Source organism: Dermacentor albipictus, chromosome 2 (genome assembly GCF_038994185.2).
Source record: "Dermacentor albipictus isolate Rhodes 1998 colony chromosome 2, USDA_Dalb.pri_finalv2, whole genome shotgun sequence".
Taxonomy (NCBI): domain Eukaryota; kingdom Metazoa; phylum Arthropoda; class Arachnida; order Ixodida; family Ixodidae; genus Dermacentor; species Dermacentor albipictus.
Window position 1 is genome coordinate 143,469,618 of NC_091822.1, and position 24,702 is coordinate 143,494,319.

Consider the following 24,702-nt stretch of genomic DNA (forward strand, 5'->3'; position numbering starts at 1 on the left):
GGTAGAAGCATGAGAACATGGACGTAGTCCCCTTTATAACGTCCCTCAGGTACATTAAAGCGAAGAGCAAAAGAAGTAAGTGGTTAATCATTTCCTTCGAATATTTTCGAAGTTACCAGGTATCCACTCCTTTCAATATATATCAGTGCGTGCAAACACCCCGATTATTGGCCCAAGTCCTTCTGTGAGTACATACGATATCTTCAATCTCCATCATCTTCATAATCATCAACGTCGCCGTCGTCATCATCGGCTTTTACATAGTGAGAACGAGAGGAGAGAGGAAGAAGAAGAAGGAGAGGGAGAAGAAGAAGAAATGATCACGTCACGTAGAAGGGCTATCTGCTTGATAGGAATACACATCGTAAGTAAAATCCAATTTTTGACAACGCAAGACTGACATATGTCCTTCCCTACGTATGCTACGATAATGGTGAAATGTCGGACGTTCGCCTGTAATCGCAGGTGCCCAACATCGTTGGAGTCATCCGTTTCTCCTACGGTTTTCACCGAACCTCATCGGGTAAGTGCGCTGTACGGCATGCGATGACGGCAGTAGACTTACGAGTTCGTTCGGTGTTTCAAGAAGCGCAGCTCTCAAAGATCTGCCCACAAGTGTACAGAATAAAGGACACGTTCTTTACGCTTAGCACTTATGCAACTACACTCTTCCGTTCATCGAAATACCGGCCATGTGTGCATTTGATCAAATCACACAATTGTACTGCGTGGAAGGCATTAAAGAACGCGTATGCGACACATGTCATGAAATGCGGCTGCAGACGGATGCCATGAACGAATGCTTAAATGCCATCTACCTGTCGCTGACCCAGTTGATGCGACAGTATTTAGCATAAGCACGAGCACACGTTGAATCGCACATTGAAAACATTGCTCTCCACTGTGAAGAAAAAAAATCATTTTCTCACCTAAAGAGAGATATTAAGTCGCTGTGCATATGTAGGTTGCACTTTGGAACACAGGTCGGAAGAATAAGCGGAACTCACTCAGCCTCACTAACAAATTATATCTTTGATTAGGGATCAGTCGGACTCGTACTCACCCAAACTTATCAGTTGGGGACTCCCTCACGCGGACTCAGGCTCACTAAAATTGTTCTGAGCCGGGCTCGCTCAAACTCAGACTCACTGATCGGTCTGAATCTCGGTGAGTCTGAGTGGGTCGACTAATGAGTGAGCTTACTGGTCTATGGTTCCGGACCATTAATTTTTTTATGCGTGAATGGAGGCTTGGTTAGTTACATATAGAAGACGGGAGCACGAAGGTATGTGGCCCCGACGGCCAGCTCGCGAACAGCGCTACGTGGCGACGGGTACTTTGACAGTCAAACAGCTCAGGACTGTTTGTCCCTAACAAAATTTCAGTTGCATTGCGTAGAATACGACTAATCAATTCAGCCTCTTCCGGTAACTTTTTCTGTGGATGAGAAGGCGGGGAGATGGCTTGAAATCATCGACCCTACACTTACCTGATGTCGCTGGATTATCAGCGCAAGATTTAATGTAATACAAAAAAGGAAAGTGGACATTTCATTTTTGGTACAATACATTTCACAACTTTTTTCTCCAAATAAATGTCAATAGACCGACGAAGGAATGTGTGTTTAAGCATGATCACAAGGAGTAAGAAAACAAGCTAGGAGATAACATTACGATACGCCGCCAGGCTTGGCAAGGCAACCCACCGCGAAGCCTTCTTGCTCGTTTTATCTCTCAGTCATCCAAACACGTGACACCGCACGCGGCGGATTAGTAAAGGTGCGCTGCTGTCCTGGTAGTTTCTAAGTGATGCGAACTTGTTCTGGTGCTTTTTCTGACCGCCCTGCGCAGTTATACTACAGATATGGGCTTCTGCGACATTGGTCGTTCAATGCAACGTATTACATTTATCGTCTTCGTTGCAAGTGGGAAAACGGCAGCTGCACGTTGCTGTCGCAACCGTCCTAACTTCACGAGGGCGTGGGCTGAGCGTGGCTAGCACCGCGATGTGGCAGACAATAAATCATACCGCGGCATGACCACGTTATGGACCGACTTTTGTTTGTTTCAAATTTTATCCTGTAACGCTTCCACCTATACTTTCTTTTTCCTTTCTCCATGTATATTCATCCGTCGTAGGATAACAATATTTCTCTAAGTATATCCAGCGTGGATCTTCATTGTCCATTTACTGTTTATTCCGCTTTCTTTCTTTCGCAGCGCATTTCGGGCTCCTGCTCGACGCATTGCTCGGCGTCGAGTCCGTCGTCAATATCGTCAGTGACGTCATAGTAATCGTGTTTCTCTGGAAAGCGGTAAGTCTGTCATGGTATTCTTGCAAATGTGCTAGAACTGCCCCTGCAAAAGAACGACAACAAAATGTTCGCACTATATGGAAATTCTACAGACGCCTTTCTTTCTTCTTCTGCGAACTGCGAAGGTTGTCTACAGGAACAACATGTCGACTAATGGCTTAACGCTTACCTCATCTCAAATAATGTCGATGGACTTCGTAAACGCAAATCAGTCGTCCGTAAAACACGAACTACTCTAACACAACCATTTTAGTATGGACAGCATGTGTAGCTATAGATAGCCATATACGATTTGCATGCGAGAACGACGATTTGATCATGAGACCTGCCGTAGTGGGGAACTCGGGATTAATGTTGACCACCAGGACGTATTTAACGTTCCTCCCTCATGCACGGGACACGGGTAATTTCGTATTTGGCCCCCAGCGAAACGCCGCCGAGATTCGATCACGCGACCGCGTGCTTAGCAGCGCAACAACATAGACGCTAGGCCATTGCGGCGGGTAGCCATAGAGGAACACCCTCTGGGTAAGGAACGCTGTCTACATCTGTACAAGTATAGTCAACTATAGGCTGTCTAAATTCATAAGCGGGTTACCCTTTCCACGCATGGGAGAAAATCCCATGAGTGACGTAGAGTCGATGACACTATAGTTGAGACGATGAGACCTAACCACGTGGCCTTAGAGGTGTGAACAACTACCTGGAAAAGTGCGGGAAGATTAAAGAATATGAAAAAAAACAATATACGGTTATTCGCAAAATGTCGTTTACGTAAGTCCCTTCCGCGATTGGCCATTGCCGCGACGATCTCCTGGTCATCGAAGTGAATCAATGTTGTGAACCGTAGGTATACGAACTCCGGCCAATGAGAAATTCCTCCTACGTAAGAACATATTAGCGGAAAAAAAATCTGAGAACTTTCGTTCGTAGGAACTGCGTAAGAGTGGGCTGGCGCTCTTCGCAAGTTCTGCGTTCACAATCACGGATCGTTGGCGTCTGTCTGTGTGAACCACCCTGGCGTATACAGAGGGCTTTGCAAATGAGCGCCCGGTATTTGTTTGCCAAATACCGGGCGACAACACTTTGTCATGTGACAGCGGCAAACACTGTATTTGTCGCCGTCACACCGGACAACAAGTTGGCCAACAGTGTCCACAGACAACGTGGTGTCGGAAGTCTTATCAAGCCGAAGTAGCGAAAATGTAGACACCGCGTGCGAAAACGTGTATCTTAAGAACTTCGAATATCACTGCGAAAGAATGCCAGTGACAACATAGCTTGAAGTTTGCATGGGCTAACACGCTGTTTCACCAATCACGACTCACCGATCATTTTCCGTACTTATTGTTATTACCTTTCCATAAATGCAGGAGAAGGCGGGCGAGAAAACCGTGAGTAAATGATCTCTTTTATATTATTATTATTATTATTATTATTATTATTATTATTATTATTATTATAGAAGCTATCTAGTGGCGCGTTTTTGTGCTCTAGCATTTCTTTCGACACTGAGAAGTCGACATTCTGACGTACTAAACATGCGTGACTCAATAGAACGTAAATTTGTATTATGTGGCAGGATAGTGAAGCAGCTGAACGACTGACGTTTCTTATAGACCCTCCATGTGAGAAAATAATAGCATGCTGGAGCCGTATTATATGAAGAATTCCTTTCTATTTCGATGCTTTGCTTTCCTTATCATTTGTCGCAGCTAGTGGCTGATACTGGCGATAGCAAAGACCTGGTGTCACGCCAGCCGACGACGAAGCGCCACAGGAATGGAAAATGAAGAAAAAAACTAATATTCTTGCATTTCATTTAATTTTGTTTCATTAATATTTACCTTCAAGGATTTACAACATGAGGGAAGGAAGCAGGCACGAGCGAAAAAAGAAAAGCAGTCGCAAGTATAATGGAGAGATATACAGAGAAGTACAACAATAATCAAGCAGTTGAACTCTAGTACTACGAGAATGAATGTCAGTTAAAAATGTCAAGTTGTGTAGCACAAAAGCCGGAGGGGTCACCTAGTAGTACAATATTTTGGGAGAGGTGGTTCCAATCAATACAAGATTTCGGCAAAAAGATTCATAATGTGTTACGGTTTGCCATCTTCGCACACATACCTTCTATGCATGGTCAATATGTAAGATGTGTGGTGGTGACTTTATCGAAAGTGCTTGAAGGTGGTGATTCCGATAAAATTCATTGTGGAACAAACAGAGGTGAAACAACTGCAGGCGTGTTGCAAGTGGGGACAGGTTAAGCTGCAACTTGATGCAGGTTACGCAGGACGTGCGTTGTAGTCTGATAATATGAAACGCGCGCAGTGATTTTGTGCTGCTTCTTTTGTTGGTTAGTTAACCTGGCACTAGCCAGATCCCAGACAGCTGAAGCGTATTCAAGATGCGGGCGAGTGTATGTATAGTGCACAGTAACTATTTTTAACGCAAGTATCGCTAAGGAGAAGCTTCGTCTGATACATCCTACCTTTCGGTTAGCGTTTGCATTGATTGAATCATTATGATCCCTCCACGTTAGGGGAGTGGCAATGATAACACATAACTCTTTGAGTAATGAGAAACAAGAAAGGGCAACATTAAACTTGAAAGGGCAGAGCAATATGCAACTTGAATTCAATGATAATGGATGACACCTAGAAGGCACAGACTTGGCAAACCGCTTTAATGAGTACTTTACGAACCTTGTAACTAGCGTTGACGACATTGAGGCTGCCCGTTTTCTTGGTGTGCCACCCGAAAAGTACATTCTTCCAACCTGCTACTCCAGCTGAAGTGTACGCTATTTTTGTGTATCTAAAAACGCCCAAGCCCGCGATATTCATGAGCTACAGATAAGTTGAATTGAGTTGAGTTGAGTTGAGTGGTTGTAGGCTAGTGGTGGGATTAGCCTTGCAATTGCTACCGGCAATTGCTTCGCCGTAGCGACGCTTAAAATACATAAATCATACGAATCAGACACAGACCTCACAACTACAGATAGTCACTCTTACGGTCACCATGTGGAGGCGAAGTCCGTGTCCTGCAGGTAATTTAAAGGAATGCGAGGAACCTCCTTCGTATCTAACTGGTTCTCGCGCGGGAAAACAATGTCCTGAAGAGAACTGTTAGAAATTCCTGTCATCTGGAGGGACCCGAATAACACACTCCTTTCCGCGTTACCCAGAGTAAAGCCGATTGAATTTGTTATCGACACCATCCTCCCAGTGCTCACCCACGTATACAATGTTTGTCTACTGAAGGATTTACGTCTGGCATGCAATGTGCAAAGGCTACTATGTTGTTTTAATCTGGTGACATAAACAGTATTTCCAATTATCGGCCTGTGTCATTACTTTAAATAGATTCAAAAGGACTCGAGAAAATAATCTGTGAGAGGGTTGAGTCATTTTGCGAGATATATTCTCTGTTAACTGGGCATCAATCCGGATTTCGTCGAGGCATGTCTGCAGAAATGGCTCTGTTAAACCAAAAAGACCTCACACTGACAGGGCTCGAGGAAAAAAAGAAACACTTGGTGTGTTTGTGCATTTCTCCAAAACATTCGATATGACTAAGCATATCACGTTGTTTATGAAATTACAGCATTGCGGTTTTCGCCCTTTGCCTCTTCAGCTTCTTAAGACTTACTTAAAAAAAACAGTGTATTTCTAATATATGCATTGAGTTAATAAATATTAGCAATGAAGCCCAACTTATAATTTATGCTCATGATACAGCCCTTTCGTTCCAGTCATGTTACATGGTAAAGCTGACACAATTAGCAAACGCCTTATTGCGTAATCTATTCTTGTGTTCAAAAGCAAAATCATCAGATATAAACACACACACACACACAAAACAACCGCAATACTGTTTACTCCTGTACAAATACAGGTAAATCGTGATTTGGAAATCTTCCTTGAACCTGAAAGAATTGATACTGCAGCTAGTATGAAAACACTGGGGGTAACCTTCAATCAACATTTAAGTTGAAATGAACACGTTGAACGCGTGACGCCAAATATGGCAAGAGCGTGCGGTATACTTCGTAAACTGCGGGACACGATTCCCACCAAAAAATGAAGCTACTGCTTTCCAATTCTATATTCGCTTCTCATGCAAACTACTGCTGCATTGTGTGGGGAACGACGTCCAAAAAAAAATATTTAAGTAGGCTATCTGTCTTACAAAAACAAAAAGCTTTGCGACGCGTCGCTCAGGTTGCACATGACGCTCACACGGGACATCTATTTTCGACACTTACCGTTCTTCCCTTTTGTCAGCCGTATGATTTTAATCTTGCAATAAAATACGTGACTAACGTAAGAGGCAATGATACCAAGTTTCTTAGCCTTTGCAAGTTAGAAAAACCGGGTGAAGTTCAGTACGACACTCGAAATCGCGAAATATTGATGGTTTCTTTTTCATGGACTCAGCAAAGCCGTAATAGATTGGAATGAAGAATGCCGAAGCCACCCAACAGCTTTTCAAAAAAGGATATCGATATAAGACAATTACCCTGCAGAAATTAAAAGGACATTATACTAAATGTGAACCAAAGATATGCCAAAGATGGCAGGCTCTGATTCCCAATATATGACTCCTATTACCGTAACAGCCGCTGGAATCCCTACTTTGATTAACAATCTCAAATTATCGACTGGTTCCGGATTTGATGGCATCAACACGAAAATCCTGTAGCATACAGTATTCCCTTCCAGTACAATATTTAGTCATGTATTTCAGCAGTCACTGTCAAGAGAGGAGCTGGCGAATGATTGGAAAGTCGACAAAATCATACCCATTTTAAAGTCAGGTGACAAGAGCGATGCGAGTAATTAGCGTCCGATATCACTAACTAGCGTTCCCTGCAAGTTATTCGAACACATCGTTTTTACTAATGTCGTCCACCACTTAGAATGTAATAACTTCTTTTTTAAACATCAGCATGGATTCAGAAAAGGCCTTGCATGTGGGACACAACTAATTGAATTCACTACGGATCTTTCTTTAATATATGGACGACAATGCTCAGAATGACTCAATATTCATCCACTTCTCTAAAGCGCGTGGCTCACTGTCGCCTCATTTCTAAACTCTCATGCTTAAACCTTGACGAACTAACAATTTCTTGGATAAGAAACTTTTTGTCTTTTCGAAAGTAGTCCAGTGTCATTGACTAGTACTCTTCCCCTTTCAGTAACGTAACATAGGCTACCTCAGGGAAGTGTCCTTGGACCCTTAGTCTTCCCGATTTATATCAATGACTTGCCATTTAAAATTACATCCAGTGTTCGACTATTCGCAGATGACTGCGTTATTTACCGTCAAGTCCGCTCCCCCGCTGATCATATCGCTCTTCAACAGGACCTTCAATGTGTCACTAACTGGTGTTTGGATTGGCAAATGACCCTAATCACTAAAAAATGCAATCTAATGACATTGACTCGCAAAAAGTCCTACTCTATTTTCGGTTACTCACTTGGCAGTAGTATCGTCGCTCGCACATCTTCATACAAGTACCTTGGAATAATTCTAATATACCTAGCCTTTCATGGTCATCTCACATTGAGAAAATAACGGCTAAAGCATCGCGCACTCTCGGATATATAAAACGTAACCTTCGCAGCGCTCCTTCCCTCACTAGAAAGATCGCCTACAAAACATTAGTGCAACCTCAGCTCGAATTCGCAGCTTCTATATAGTCAACTCATCAGGCATATCTAATCCATCTTCTCTAGTCGATCCAAAACCGTGCTGCATGGTTCATTGCCAGAGATTATAGCCCATTTTCGAGCGTAACTAACATCAAGTTGTCGTTGTCGCTTTCATCTTTGGAATCCTGCAGGGATATAGCATTACTTTGTCTTCTGCTCAAAATCATGCATAATGTACGCCCATCTACTTTACCACTCCTTCGTCCCTCCCGCACATTTATACGTCTGCATGTTCATCTGTTTCCAACGCATCTTCGGTCACACCAATGCATTCAACTGCTCAGCTTTGTCACGTGCGATCGCACTGTGGAATGGTCTTCCTGATAACATCGCTGACATTAACGACCAATTAACCTTCAGACAAAAGATCAGTGCATATTTGGCTAGTACTTAGCTAAAAACAAGTATTTGTTTAGTTTTGCTACTTTTACCTTTATTGTTATTTATTTATGTAAGCATTCGTTCTAAGATTGCTTGCTTTACTGTATACTGAAAAGCTAACTACTGTTTGTTTACCTTCCTTTCTTTTTCTTTTTTTCTTAAATTTTTTAAAATTTTTTTTACGCCTTTCAGACATCGCCTCAAGAACTGCTCACCCCATTCGAAAAATGGCTAAAGGTAACACGAATGTCTCGCTATTAATGTATACACCCGCTAAAAAATAAATAAAAATAAGTAAACAACAACTACAACAAAAAACAAATTCCTCAAAACACTGGAGCTTGATGGCTGCAAAAGATACAGCAAAAATCTGTCATAAACTCAATATATTTGACTATAGACATAGATAAACCGTGTTTGATCGAGCCACAAGGCATGGCAGTAGGCAGTAATAACAGAACCATGCTACTGTGGTGCTGTTACTTTTCGCGCTCCCATTCATTTGTCCTACGGCGGAACCACCACCTGCGACATTAAAAGAATTTGCTGGACTTAAAGATTGACTTTTAAAAATGCAGAGAAATTGGGCAAGAAATAATCGTTACTTCACAGCATCCTAGCCACTGTATTGATTTTGTTTCCTTTTTTTCCAGCTGAGCAATTTGTCAAGAAAACACTGATGTGGGTCTGAAATGTGATAGGTAAAAAATTCGACCGTATAAGGCTCTTAATGCTTTGGCGACAAGCTCGGTGGTCGATCCGACACAGGAGGGATTCTTGGCACTTTCAGAGCACCGAAATTATCAAGCAGGAAAAAAAAATAAATGTAAGTCTGACGTAGGCTTTTAAAGCTTAAGAATAGTATCGCACGCAATTTTCGAAAGAAGACATATATGACATAGTCGAGTTTTTATTTTCGATTTTCTTTACATGAAGGTCTTAGACCTCGAAACCCTCGGAAGAATACAGACAAGGCTAAGCCCGCCCAACACAATCCCCTAAAGGAGCATCTCTACGAACGAGTTTCAGTTTTGGTTTTCCTTTATAGGTACAGGTGTGTGTATGTGCGGACGCAGAAGGTGGTCACGTGAGAGCATAACATTGTGACGTTATGGTACTCGCTCTGGGTCACTCGGTCATCTCCTACGCTGCTACGCATCGGGCAGCGCAAAGTCTAGCAGACATTTAAGGCCCACAAACAGCCACATTATGCCGCATAGCGTATACGTAGAGCAGACGACAAGCTTTCCATCCAGAAAAATGCGTACACACCAGGTTCTTGAAGTGCAATGAAAATAAATTCTTGGCGAAAAATGGCCTTCATGATATTGTACTTGGCGGATCGAAAGTGGAGACTACAGTGACCGTGGACAGCATGTCGTTCGACGTGCTGCCCTCGGAGGTGTAACTCAGTAAATGTATATCGGGACCGTGTATGGTGCAGTGGAATTTGGGCCCCTTGATGTCAGTGTTCGGCGATCTAGAGCGTTTAACGCGGTTTTGGCCTAGAACAGACCTAAAGCTTCGGCGCCTGGTGGTTTCAAGATATAAGTACCTCTTGAAGCCTGGTGGATGCAAAAGATATAACACCTTGAAGACTTGTCGTTTACTCTTCCCATCTGTCCCTCAATGCGTCTTGATTATAAGCCTCATGGAGTCTACTTCCAGGCAGCAGTAACTCTCTAGCTCTGCCGCGATGTTTGGGCATAGAGTGAACTGTTAGTCGGAGCGCATTTTGCTTCCTCGCAACAGGTCAAGCACCTCTCCATCATGGCGATGCCAAATATGCTGGACAAAATAATTATCCTCAAGACCAGTACGAGCATGCAGCTTCTAAAAACCTGTCTCTCTCTTCAAATAAGCATTAAGAAGGAGAGTTCCACGAAAAGCTTCTCTCTTTCTTGTCGCGGTCGTAGGCGATGCTGTTGAAGATAGAGGCAACCATTTGATCCTGGTCGTTAAATTGTACTGACCACATGAAACTTCTTAATTTATGATCATCTAATTTCATTCTGTACTGACAGGTGAATTTTCTTATGGTGTGTTTCACGACACTTATTGCCGATCATAATAAAGTTTGCTTCTGGAACAAAATTATACGCTTGACAGAGCTAATTCAGGCTGGTGACCCAACGAAGCATGTAAAAAAACTTACTTCAAGGTTGGTTCTGGTGAACGCAGGAAAAGATGCCGCGCGTTCTCGGCGCCTTCGTGGCGTGGAACACCGCCGCAATGCTGCTCTGCTGCGGAGCCAACTTGATCGGACTGCGATGCCCGCCCAAGTGGGTGAGTGGATGAACGGCCACCTCACTGTTGTCGAATCTCGTATTCCAAAGCACGCCTATTCAACCTGACTCGGCTGCACTCTGTACGGTCTGGGGCCCGTCGTCCTTCGGGTAAAGCCTGATGAAACCTGATTGTTGCACCTCGCAAAAGGGTTATGAAAATCAGGTTAAAACTTATTTCATTATTTCAATATATATATACATATATATATATATATATATATATATATATATATATATATATATATATATATATATACACATCCAACTTCGACTTGGGGTTTCAGCAGAGTGGAGCTACATTTGTTCCGTTCTGCGAATTGGCCAACAACTGTAAGAGGAAAAAAAAAACAGAAAATGGAAGTATATATTTTCGGTATGTAACACACTGCTTCGCTGGAACCGAACATAATAAGCATAGCTCGATATGCGACACAAATCACTGATGGAGGTGTACAGCAAGAAGGTCTAAGTATGGTTGTGAAACGACTTTATTCTTAAGTTTGCTCCATTCTGTTATTGTCCTGGGAAAAAAGCTAACACTTGAACGCGTTATTCCGGGCGCAGAAAGGACTCATTTGCAGTGCCTGTTTCTACCTTGTGGCATATGCTGTAGAGAAAGAAAATATCTGCGATATGTGCACCTTAACCTTTAACCAAGTGAAACAAAAATTTTAACCCGGAAATACGATTCTGCCCGAAATCTGCCCTTTCGTGACGGACATAAAAAACTTGAAGGTGTTGCAACACCAATGAACGCAGAGCACCTTTTCTTAAACGAGTTGTCAATATATATCGGATTAATAATACGTGAATGGGGTGTCTCCCTCGTTTTTGCCTGAAGCTCAAGCGAAAGCTTGCACGTATAAACATATAATATATTCAGCGCCTGGCGACGTTGAAGGAACGAAAGCTTGGGGCTTTCTTTAATAGCCACGTTTACAGGGTTACGACAAAGAAACATTGCATCACATTTCCCGCACGTCGCAACATGTAAGCTGTGGTAATGCGCTAGAACGCGAACAGAGCAGCGCTGACGTTGCTGTGAATTGCTATATGCAGCTGTGACGTTGAGATGATGTGTTGGATTTTTTTCCAGTGAAGTACAATAAAATAAAGGTGGCCGGTTCGTCTAGTTGATATTTCATTAATTTTGAGGCATGAGCGTATGTTGGGAAGCAGTGAAACCGAAACGGCAGCGGACAAGGACGAAATGCTCGACATGTTTATGGTGGGCAGCGAAGTGACTCCGATGCATAGGATGATACACGTTAAGAAGATCGTGTAAGATGAGAAAAAGCATCACCTCTCGTGCGAACAACGCCCGAGTTAAATACTTGCTGCACTTTATCTTTCTTTGATTAAAAATATGCAGAGAGCGTGGTGAACGAGGCATCGCAATACCGGCGTCCATTTGTTGTTTTTGTTACTGTGGTCTCTTGTAAATGCATTAATACCGCCCAACCACGAGCATTTCTAGAGATGAGTACATCACATGATTAAGGAGCAGTTCTTTGTGAAAACGGGCTGTGGGTGATTTCGCTTCTCTCAAAAAGTGCGCTTATGCCCGAAGAGATAGAACTGTTTTTTCTTATAATTTGTACAACTTACCAGAAAAATCGGGGACCTTTATTCTACCAGAAAGCAAAACCCCCAATTTCTCCTCTGTTTTCCTCTTTCACAATAACAATGAACTTTTAAACTCCAAATTTAAAATCAAAACATGTAAACCCCGAAAACGAAAGACCTGATGACTATACCTAATACCTCAGTCAAAAGGCGCTCTTTCGATTGCGTTCGAGCCTTATTGATATTGAGTTGCTCGTTCGTGATATATTTATTTATTTATTTATTTACTTATTTATTTATTTATTTATTTATTTATTTATTACATACTGCGGACCATTCGCTCCAAGCAGAGGGGCGATAGGATACATACAAACAATAGTGAACGAATCAGGAACAAGCATGTATAAATTTATACAATTTTAGTCTCAGTGTGTCTGTAAACCGTCGTTGCAATCCGATATGGTTCGGGTGAAAAAAAGAAAATTCCAACGTATCAGTTTGAGCATAACAGTGTGTCAGTGAGTCAGGATGATACTGTCTTGTGTGCCGTGTTATAGCAGGCGTTGTGTAAGTCAATGGTTTCATTTTGAGCTTGTTTTGAGAAGGAGGGAAAGGCGTTCAAGCCTCAACTGCTTTCAGCGTGATTCAAGAGTAGGTACAGACTTTTCTGACATAATTTCCGAAGGAGAGTCCAGCCTTTCGAATTCACGAAATATAAACCTAACTGTTTTTTTTCTATTTTTTCAAGATGCCTGATATTGGACTTAGTGTAAGGATCCCGTGATATACATGCATACTCTAGCTTTAGTCTGATAGGTGAAAAATGACATAGTAATTTTACACTAGGAGGGTCATTTTTCACTTTGTGTCTTACGAAACAGAGTTTGCGGAAAGCAGAACAAAAAATATCATATGTTCAACGACAATGTGGAAGTCAAAGTAACACCTAAATATTTGTAGTTGTTGGTCTCACGTAGTGCGGAAGGACCTAGCGCATAAGAAAAATTTAGTGCTTTTTTTACGAGTAATGCGAGAAAAAATACGGATTTCTCAGCGTTTATAAACATCCCCCATTCATTACGCCACTTCAATCTGTTGTTTAAATCCCTTTCGAGGACAATCTGATCATTATGACAAGTTGTATCACTGTGCAAAACACAATCATCCGCAAACAGTATAATTTGCGCACCGTGAGTTATGTATTTATTGGTGTCATTTATATACACTAGAAACAGCAAAGGCCCCAAGACACTGCCTTGCGGCACCCCTTACGTGACTGGAAGAATGGCTGAGCTATGTTCACCAATTATGAGGTACTGAGTGCGTTTGGTCAGACAAGCAATAATCTAGTTTATGGAAATGTCGGGTATATGCCAATCATTCTAAGTTTTAACATAAATTTGTCGTGTGGAACCTTATCGAAGGCTTTGGTGCAATCTAAGAATATTACATCCATTTGGCCATTATTGTCGGAAGATAAAGCAAACGAGTGAATCACTGATGCCAAGTGTGTTACAGTCGATAAACTCTTCCTAAAGCATGGCTGAAACTGCGTGAGCACGTTATTTTCAGCGAAGAATTCCTTCATATAGTTTGCCACAATGTGCTCCGAGAATTCGAAGCATTGTGATGTCAGAAAAATGGGACGATAATTTTGTAATATAAATCGATCCCCCTTTTTGAATATTGGAACAATTCAGGCCACCCTCCGGTCATGCGGCAGCAGTCCCGACAGCAGTGAAGCAGAAAATTTTTTTTTACAAGAAAGCGGGCATTAAGTTCGGGATATCGTCTTATAAAAACGTTCGGGATTTCGTCAGGGCCACAGGAAGCCCTCTTCTTGGTTGTCTTATGAAGTTTGCGCAAAGGAACCAATCACGACTGCGAAATTCGACTCCGATCGGGCCTAATCGCGAACAAAAATGCCCGTGTAATACCGGTATGAATGAGGAAGCGTACACCTATAGACGTATACCGGGAATACAGTGGCGTGGCGCAACTCGAAACCATTGTGAGTTTCGGGCAATATAAGCGAGTGCCACGTGGATCTAATCTCATGCTGTAAAGAGCTATTTACTTTTAGATTACCTGAACCAGTCTTATTTAACAGCAGCTGCGACGTCATCGGGTGTTATAGACGCGGTAGGAAGATTACGTCGAGGTCGAAACGTTCTTGCAATGGGGCAGAAGACGAAGTCGTGAGGAGATGATCGCCTGACTTGTTCTTAATTCCGCATCTTGTCGAATTCAGCATAAGGCAAGGCCATATGGGTAAAACCAGTTCAGTTTCATAAAAATGTCATTTGTGGTGGCGAAGATTCCGTTCTGTACTACTCCAAGCTTAGTAGCACATCATGCAAGCGAGGCTTCAAAATCTTCTGGAATGAACACTGTGCAGTAAGCTCATGGCTCAAACACGGCCTGCAGGAAGACGTACATTATTGACTCGACGTTGTCGCTTGTGCTCTGATTTCTTCCAGTACACGAACCAAGATGCAAGCAGCCTGACTATCAGAAAAAACGTAAGTCGGCGAAATGACTTCGACCACCTCGCGTTACGCAGTATGGGTAAAACGGTGGCTGCACAAAAATTAGAGCGGTAGCTGTAGGTCGAACTAATTAACGCCCATAGCGACACATAAAGGCTATCAAAAACGCCTTAGAGACGGACTGCGGAATAATTGTGGCCATCTGTTTTAGTTAGTTCACTCAAGCCTCTGTGAACGTTAAGAATGGGAGAGCAGTGCCGGAAACATAGAAGACCCAGGACCCGCAGGCGTAGTGTGCGTAAATGCGTGCTACTAACTGTTAACTACATGTTAACTATACAAGAAAGAAAATCAAAACAACTGTGAGCGAAATAGCTTCTGACCACAAACTTAAAGGAACACTAAAAGTTAGTATGAAGTCGAGTTAAAGTGATAAAGCAATGCTATAGAACGTCTAAGGCGCCAATATAATCGCGAACAGAGCTTTAGTAACCGAGAAATTGAGGTAAATGCATGAGACAATTTGAGACCCCCCAGCGACATTCCGGTACTAGCCCGATGACGAAGGCACTCCTCATCATAATTTATGTCACTAGTACTCAACTACTCGTCTTAAAAAGATCATTTCATTAGGCTGTAAGACGGAAGAAAATGCTACTTGTCTACTTCTGTTTGATTCTAAGAAAAAAATAACATTTTGACGTTACCCTTCAGTAGTATGGGTGGTCGAAAGGCTTCGTTTTCGCTGGACTCTGGGCGCTTGGCTCTGCGCCGGGCGCGCTTTGGACTTTCAATTGTTTCGTTATCGCGTCGTGCTGCGCTGGTTCTGCTGGCTCTCGAAACTTGCATTTGGAACAAGCCGCGAGAATCCCACGTCCATGTGATATCGTGGGATGCGCGAATGGTCCGCGGAACTTGGCCAAGGGCAGTTGCAGCGGCGAATCCAACGTTACTTATCACTTTGTGCCAACGAGTGAATCTCTCCGTTTGAAGTGGTTAAGTGTTGTACCTCTGCCACGGTGCGTTGGCAAAGAGCCGAAAAATCGCATAGTGCGCTCGCTGCACTTTCGTCCGGAGGATTACGAGTTCAACGCCCACTTACTGAAGTCGTGCGGAGTGCCTTTCAAAGCAATGGTTTCCCCTAGCGCTGTTCCGTCGGTCTCGCCTGCATTCTGTGAAGTGTAAGAACAACTGCAGGTCGAAGACGGGGCGGTGAGTGCGGCATTTGGTTTTCACGAATGAAAAGCTAGAAAAACATGAATATGTACAGCCGTGACATGCAGTTGCCGTCGTAGTAGTACGCAACGACGCTGGCAGCGTGGGCCCTCAGCAGCAGGTCACGCTCATCAGTGCTTAAATCGCTGAAGTCGAGCCCAGCATCGCGAGCCAATGTGTCGTTGTCAGGGTCGTCCATTGCAACAAGAGTCAAAGTGGGAGTCATAAAATAAAGAACCAGCTTATCGTCGCACGCTTTCCCTTCCGCTAGCCACCATAGTTCCGCCTTCGCGCTGCTGTCGGCTCTGTCTTGGCTCTGTTTCTGGCCGCGCGTACGCGTTTTGCGCAGAAAAAGCCGTAGCGCCGTCTGCGGGAGCCGTTTTACTCACCGACGGCGCAACGTCACTGTGAGAACATGACGTCACCACTCCCCAATCGGAGGGCGGGCGATTTGAACGGCGCTAGAGGTACGCGGACAGAACGCATTTTCTCCTAAAATAAGTCTCTTCTTCTCAGGAAACAAGCGTTCGAGGTTTCTGGGACGGTATTTCAACAGTCCACGTTGACCTATTATTAACCTTTAGTGTTCCTTTAATAAGTACTACTTCTAGAGTTAACCAGTCTGTTCGTCCCGTTGTAAAATTGAAATTGAATCCTAGTGTTTTACGAGCAAAAACCAAGACGTTGTTGAAGCACGTTGTTGCGGGGGATCTTCATAAAATTTTTACCACCTGGTGTTCCTTAACGCGCACCTAAATCTATGTGCACGCGCGCTTATGCATGTCGCCCCCATCGATATGCTGCCGCCGTGGTCTGAATCGAACTCGTGACCTCGTGCTCAGGAGGGCAACACGATAGCCACCGGGCTATACCGCGTCAGGTGTAGTGTATAATCGACGGCACGCTGATGGTAGTGTAATCGAAGCATACTTCTCTATGCGCAGCTGACAATTGTCGTGTCCTGGGCTCCCGTGATAATCTTCGCCGCATTCGTGAAGGTAGGTTATTCGTATTTGTCTAATGGTACATTTGTGCACTTGTTTCGAGTCGGTATGACTCTTGCTACGAAAGCCGTTAATAAAGTCTTTAAAGCAGTATTGCTAGAACAACGGGGTGCAGCAGCTCTGAGACTCAATTATCCCATTGAAGCCCGCGTAAGGTCGGATTAAATCTAAGAGAGACTATACAGCTTTGTAAAAACTATGACTCCTGTCTTATATGCCTTTTGCCGGAAAGCTTTTCATACGACTAGATAATTTGTATACCAGATCCACCACTGGAACCTTCAGCGCTGTTGTCGGCGTGACGTAGTGTGAGGGATCACGTGGACACAGCTGCCGCGCAAGCTGTCGGCCGCGTCTGGAGTAAAGGAGTGGAGCTCGGAAAAAAGGTTTTTAAATAACACGTGTGAGAGCTAACCGGACGGCGGTTTGCAGCCTAGCTATGATAAAAAATGCCACGTCGAAGGATTTATTGAAATATTGGGTCGCTGTGAACGGCCATCTCATGTCGCCGTGCATGACGAAGTTACTATGACTGCGTAACACATTTCGAACAGCTGCCGAAAGCTCTCGCTCAAAAATGATTTGGCCTCGAGTGCTCACGTGCTGTCACATAAAGCCCACAGCTCAGTGTAAATATGTAAAATATGGCGCGTTCACGATAATCAACAAAAAAAAGAGAAAGGAAAACTGCACCGAATAGGTGACAATTAAGAGCGGACCAGAGTGCGATTTGTGCTGTTCTCTTTATATTGCCGTATTTGGGACAAGATTTTCTGGGATTAAATTGTGCCAGTCATGTTAAATACAAACGCTTTTATATAAAGCACGCTTTATGTGTCTTTCTTTCACAAAATATTTTTTCTCTCTTTTAGGAATTCCTTGTTGATTTTCTCAATATGCGGACAATACTTGCATCATGAACGACAAAGTAGATGTAGCTAATTACAGTTAGTGGTTTATTTTCTTTTTAATGATTAGATTTAGGTTACGCGTTGAAATTGTGAAATTTAGCAATAGTTAGTCATGCATTGCTTAACAGGAATATCAAGGCTATAGCGCCACCTGTATTACATCAATCTCCAAAATGTGGTACGAAATACATTGTTGTTATTGTTTTACATCTTCTTATGGCCTTCTTCAACATGTGAAGAACACTGCTGCAGCGCTAATGCTTACTTGAGCACAATTTGGAAGCAAAAAATCTCGGCAGTGTTGCGAGTTTCAGGATTTCTGCTAAGCAAAAATGACTGCAACAGTCCTGGGTGAAAATTTCGCAGTTGGAACAAGTGAATAAATTTGAAAGTTTATAAATGAATTATTTTCGTTAGCTGCATAGGTATTTCATTTTGTCGTGAAAGTAACGTATGCCTTTTCATGTATGGCTCCGTTGCAGGCCGAATTGCGCTGTGTTGCACACATGATCTTCAAATGTATTCGCTTGAAACAAGAAAGAAAGAGTCAAGCAGAAACGTATAGCTAGTACCGACAAACGCGAAATGGAACGATCACGTGACTGCCATACATAAACACGCGTGAGCAGTCACTTATTGTGAGTTCGTGAGATTTAGGTTGGCCAGAACCATTTATGTGGTGGCGATCAACTTTCTTCACTTCGAAAACGCTAACATAAACCTCCAGGAGGGTGCCTGAGCGTCGTTTCAATTGAGCACCGGCATCAAAGCTATGCAGAGCGCGCAGTCTTGCATCATCAAGATCATCTTGCATCAAGATTTCAATAGCTCAGAATAAACTTTCATTGATAGTATTTCGAGATATTAAGGGGACCTACGACCACGCAGACAGGGTATTGCTATGGGATATTCACAAGCACGAGGGCAGAGATGGTGACTTCGTGGAGCTGCTCAGGGAGAGATATAGAGACAACCAAATACAATTTGTATGAGAAGGCCGAAAATGTCATGCAGGGGTGAAAATTCACCAACGTACGACTGAAGCAAGGATGTCCTCTGTTTCTATTGTATTTTACGCTTTATGTTAAGGGCATGAAGAAACGATTAAAAAAATTACAGTTTGATTTATAATACATGCGTAATGCGCAAATTGTGCGACAAAAGGTGCCCGAATTTATATATGCTGACGACATAGTAGCACTAGAGGACACGGCACTTATATATGCACTTGCGAATATGTGTGGCAACGCAACGACAAATCTAGGCCTTAAGCTTAGCACAAAGAAATTGGTAGTTATGATCTTCAAAGAAGATACGAGAAATTACGTGGCGTCAATTCAACAGCAAGTTATACGCATAGTCAAGAAATACAAGTACGTCGGCCTATACATAAACGAAGGAAAGACACACTCAAGCACCCGCCAAGATGAGCTGAAAGTAAAGGGGAAGCGGAATGCAGCACTCATGAACGATCTCGAACTTTGGCGCAGCAATAAATATGAGGTGGTGCGCGACATCTGCAAAGAAGTAATGGTACCCGCAGAAACGTTCGCAAACGCCATTCTGTGCTTGAAATAAGACATCTTGTCGGGGTTGGAAATTACCCAGAGATCGGTAGGCCGGTGGGCTTAGGAAGCCTACGGTAAAACAGATGAGACAACCCAGTGTAACGTGGGTTGAACCTCTTTCGAAGTCAGAGAAGTTCAGGGCACGATTAGTTTTGAAGAAAGGCTCAGTAGCATTGATGAAAATAAAGAGGCGGCTAAAGTGCACAAGTATCTGTACCTGAAAAGCAAGGACATAGTATAAAGGAAGCGTTTAGAAGCTTACAAAAACGTCGCGGGATTGAATCCCGGCCATGGCGCCCGCATTTCGATGGGGGCGAAATGCAAAAACACCCGTGTACTTAGTTTAGGTGCACGTTAGAGAACCCCAGGTGGTCAAAATTTCCGGAGTCCCCCACTACGGCGTGCCTCATAATCAGAAAGTGGTTTTGGCTCGTAAAACCCCGTAATTTTTTTTTAAGGATGGGAACAAATAAATTAGAAGGGAAAAATTACAGGGCCGTTCCTTGCTTTTTCAGGCTCAAGCTAGTTGCATCAGGACAAAAACATGTTGGTGCAAATATTCGTAAGAAGATGAGGCAGAGAAAGATGAAGCATGTATCTGCTGCAGCAAAAATCTGGGACGTCCTAATGGAACGCAGAGGTATCCAACTTGTGAGACCCGTGGGCAACGTACACCTTCCAGAAGCCCGCAGACTTAAAGTGAATGGAGGCATAGACCGATCCGCACTCGAGACAAGCAAGAGACATATAGAGTAATGGCGGGGAAAAAAAGCAGGGAAGAGATGGATGCTACCGGATCTGTTACAGGTATAGGTAGCGGCACAATATACACAGAGAAGTTTTGAGGAAGATAAAAAGATAAAGGAAATGTATACAAAAATGCTAGAATGAGAATCATGTGTAGTATACCTCATTAACTGAAGCAGGCTAGGTGATTGTCGCCGCCACGTTTCAGAGTGGATGCCAATAAATCGTCAACATCAGCAGCAGCCGCCAGTGATGTTTCGACGGTTATCGGTAAAAAAAAAAAAACATCGATATGATCGAGATGCGTACTTATATGAGATGCGTGGTGAAAACCTTTGAAGCACCTTTCTTACATCCATCAGAATACCCTGAATAAATCCTCCTGCAAGCAGTAGAGTTACGTGAATAAGCGAAGGGACTTACAGGCTTCAAAAGACAACGCATCTAAATTCAGCGGAAGCATAAGTGAGAAATAAATAATAAAGGAATAGTATTTATTTGTAAAGTCTAATCAGAGATTAAGTTTAATTTTAGTTGCCGTTACATCTCAAAGAGAAGGTAAGAGAGGAATAAAAGAGGACAATTTGCCTTCGGTGGGATCCGAGTCCACAACTTTCGCAGGACAGCTGCGGTACTGCAGCTACATTTTATTTTGCCTTCATAGTGTTGACCAGAGCCGCTCGTGGCCTTTGTGGCGGATTTGGAGTTTCCGTTAAACAGCAGGTGCCACTCCTAGCATGGAGCAAAGAACAAGCGAAAAGTTCCTTGTGTGCTGCCTAAATTAAAACGCTGCCACCACTACAAATGATCATTGCGACAAACAGTGCATTTTGACCCACGTAACGTTGTACGCCAAAATGCGTACCGTGGTTGCGCTGTAATACTCGTAATTACACAGCAGCGCCTCTTCACGTTACAGCTGTGCTACACCTACTTGCTGTACGACTTCTACAAGACGTACAAGCTAACTCGGGGCAGGGCGTTCGACAGAGATGCTCCAGTCGACGTGTTGGCCAAGGTCCGACAGCGAGGTCGCTTGTGGCCGTTCAGCGGGTGGCTAACAGGTGGTCGTACTCCCGGCGAAAAAACTCCTGCAGGAGGAGTACCCGGCGGACGAACTCCCGGTACTCGAACCCCAGGTGGTCGAACTCCAGGCAGTCGAACTCCTCGAGGGCCTACTCCTGGTGGACAAACCCTACCGCCGGTTGAGCAAGCGACCTCCACTGGCGGGGAGACTTCTGGCACTCGTACTACGAGCGAGCGAACCCCTGGTGGACGAACTCCCGGCCGACGGACTCCAGGCGGCCGTACACCCGGAGGCCGAACTCCTGGAGGACGAACGGTCACTCGTACGTTGGAAGCACCAACTCTAGGAGTGAGAACGCCAAAATTAGGGTCGCCACCGGGTTACGCCGAAGCGTCAGCGGGCACCGGCAGCACGACGCCGGCGTCTCAACGGCCCCGCGTCCGCGCAACGCGTCAATCCGAAGGCGACGAGGGCGGGGCTTCTGCCACCGCGGGCACCAGCACCACAACTCTGTCCCAGACGAAGAACAAACGGCAGAAACGCGGAACCGCGACCCCCACAGTGCCGGCCCGTCTGTCAACCGCGGAACGAAAGCCTCGTCAGAGCGACCGTGCCGCCGCAGAGCAGGCGGCGAACGAGAGTAGCGCTGCTACTTCTGGGATGTCAAGCGCCAGGGCCGCCAAACCTATCGCCGGCGCCGGAGGCCTTGCTGCTGACCTCAGCGCTAAGGGATCGAGGCAAGCGCCACCGGGCGACCTCGTGAAGACCGAAGTCAGCGTCGCAACGACCGCGTCCCGTGTGTCCAGCGCCAATCCGACGACGCGTAGAAATGGAGGCGGAGCGTCGGGGCAGCCTGACGATATCGTCAGTGGTGCGTCTTCCGCAGGATTTTCTCTATTGCCTCGACGGGACGACTCCACCGAAGGCGTCCGCACTGCCACCAGCGCGGTGATGATGCCCCAGACCACGGATCGCCACGTGCTTGGTGGGCGCACTCCCCGGCAGCTCGAAGTCAACGCCACCGCAGCACAGGCAGAAGGAACGGCGTCCGCTAAGCGCAGACTTGTACCAGTGCATAAGACCGACGGTAAAGAATGCCTGAGGGCTGCCACCGACATTCCAAAGACAGCGCGGTCTTCGAGCCGTATGTCGAGCCGTCTGCAACCGTAGTATCGGCGGCTCGACGACTCCGTTGATGACGCTAACCCTGGTGACATCTTGAATTATGTGAGGTTACAATGTTTTAAGGTAGATCATGTGTAGGAACGACGTCATCTGTTGGGCACGTGCCATCTCCTGCCCGGGTACAGGCCCGGCTCAGGAGGTGGAGGAGGAAAAACGTTTCAAAGTTTCAAAGTTCTTCCGTGAAAGTGGTTACGAGTTTAGATAGATATGAAATGTAAAAGGAGGTCCCATAATGCCATACACTGTATTAGGACCACCGGTGAAGGTTAGGTGGTGAGAGGAATTACTATACGGCAACAAATTAAAGCGATATATCAGGCCATTAATATGCAGGTCAGAAAGCAGAAATATAAGAGAAGAAGTTGGGCGGAAATACCCCCTAAAAGTAGAAAGGAACATGTAAAAAGTTAAATGGAATGCACGAGTATGTACAGATGTAAACTACAAAGCAAATAACGTGAGTCGGCAGCTTCGTCTTGCTTACGATTTGCGCTAGTGTGCGCGTGCGTGTGCGTGGTAGGGGGGGGGGGGTGGCGGTAGCAGGGCTTCTTATTCCAGGATCCTTTCGGACTTGGCTGCCGCTGTGTGCGGTACACAAACTGCTGCTGGTCACGCAGGTCAGGACAGGTCAAGGCGGCCTCCCACTCTTCGGAGGTAGGATTTGTGACGGGAGTCATGGTAGACCTACATGGGCATGCCATGGCAAGGTGGAGTGGTAAAGGGATGCTTCTCATCTGGGCATTTGCAGGATTATAGAGGGTGGGGTTAATGGCATGATATTAGCTTAAGTGCGAAAAAATATTGGTCTGTAGCTACCGCCAGGCAACGGCTTTTTCTCTCCAGGGTGTTTTGTTAGGTAGTTGGCAGAGGCGGCGGCAAATGCGATCCTGTTAAATGATGGTGCGGTAAACGGGGGTTTGGACTCGACATTGCGGTCACGGTCTACTTCGGGGTGCTTCGCCCGGGTGATATAGGCTCGGGCAACAGTGAGACGGACAGACATTTATTTCATTCCGGTTCCCTGTCCGGGTCTACTGGACGTCAGGGTGGTGGCGAGGGCTGGCTGGTCTCCGCGAGGAGACTCGTGAGGAAGGGTCCATATGATGCTGATGCTGGATGGTATGACGGTAGCACGGCAACGGATACGGTGGGAAACAGCGGCGAGCCGGCCTCGGATAAGGTTGCGACAAGCAGCTTCATCAGAAATAGCGGAGGCATGTTCTTGGTCTATACAAACGGTGTCAAGGTCAGCGGCTGCCTCGTCAGCTGCAGTAATGGCGGGAAGGTGTGGTCGGCCACGCTGAACGTAAGGACTTATCGACGGAGGTGCGTAACCGCGTCTACACATGTGGTAGCGCGGCGACGCAGGCACGAAAATCCGCGTGCGTATTTCGTGGTACGGAAGCGACCCTTATGTATTCAACGAAATATGCGCCAAGTGCACCAGTTTGTCCGTTACATTTTGACATTGGACCCGAAACGAGCCTTCCCTCGCTATCGGTCCAGATACATTTTTAATCATGACTGCGTCGAGAACAATAAACCACTTGCACTTGCAAAAATAAAAAAAAGATTAAGTCAGCATTATAGGGAAGCAGAGGCTGAAGAACTAGGTTACCAGCTGGCAACCAGTAACTACGAAGCAGAAGCACACGAAATATAAAGGCTTGGATTTTTCGTATACAAAACGCAAACATAATAATGCAGTTGCTGTCGAGCTGAAACGCCACGCGATGTCGGATGGCGCTGAAAGAAACCCTTATCAGGGCCGCTCTGCGTCGTTCTGCGTCGTGTACGTAGTATATGCATGTGCCCAACGCGTGAATATCACAAAGGACCGTTTCGTGGTGGCAAGAAATGTAAAAATAATTTAAGAAGTATATGTAGTCGAGTGACGTAACGGTGAACAACACTAATATTTAACTACACATCACTTTGCTGCTCCGTAAAGCAGCGTACTTATTTGTCGGTACCGCCGACTAATCCATTCAGCTTCCTGCTGACTCAAGCTGAACAGTCGCAGCCGCGAGATATTTCGTTAGGCTACAATTGCACCAAAGACCGCGGCGTCTCAAAGGCCCAAGGGTAATTCATTCAGCATGTTACTTGAATGGAAACATGAGCCGCGTCATGTCGCATTGGTGAAGTTAATTTTTTGAGGACTATACAAGTTTGTTCGTAAATACGCTGTGAATTTAGCGAACGTGGTTTCTTTTTCTTTTTCTTTGATAGAGGAGTAGGTAGGTGAAGCGTATATGCTTTTACGTGAACACCGTTTCGTAAG

The 24,702-nt window shown here is 44.8% G+C and overlaps 1 protein-coding gene across 1 annotated transcript; it reads left to right on the forward strand.

Annotated features, from left to right (window-relative positions):
- Positions 1-288: 288 nt before the first annotated feature.
- LOC135904632 (mucin-22-like) lies at positions 289-23,989 on the forward strand. Its single transcript, XM_065435492.1, has 9 exons — positions 289-364; positions 466-523; positions 2,220-2,314; positions 3,688-3,708; positions 8,611-8,655; positions 10,600-10,704; positions 14,753-14,794; positions 16,921-16,974; positions 21,126-23,989. Exons 1-9 carry the CDS (start codon positions 317-319, stop codon positions 22,401-22,403), a joined length of 1,746 nt encoding a protein of 581 aa, XP_065291564.1. The 5' UTR covers positions 289-316; the 3' UTR covers positions 22,404-23,989.
- Positions 23,990-24,702: the final 713 nt, after the last annotated feature.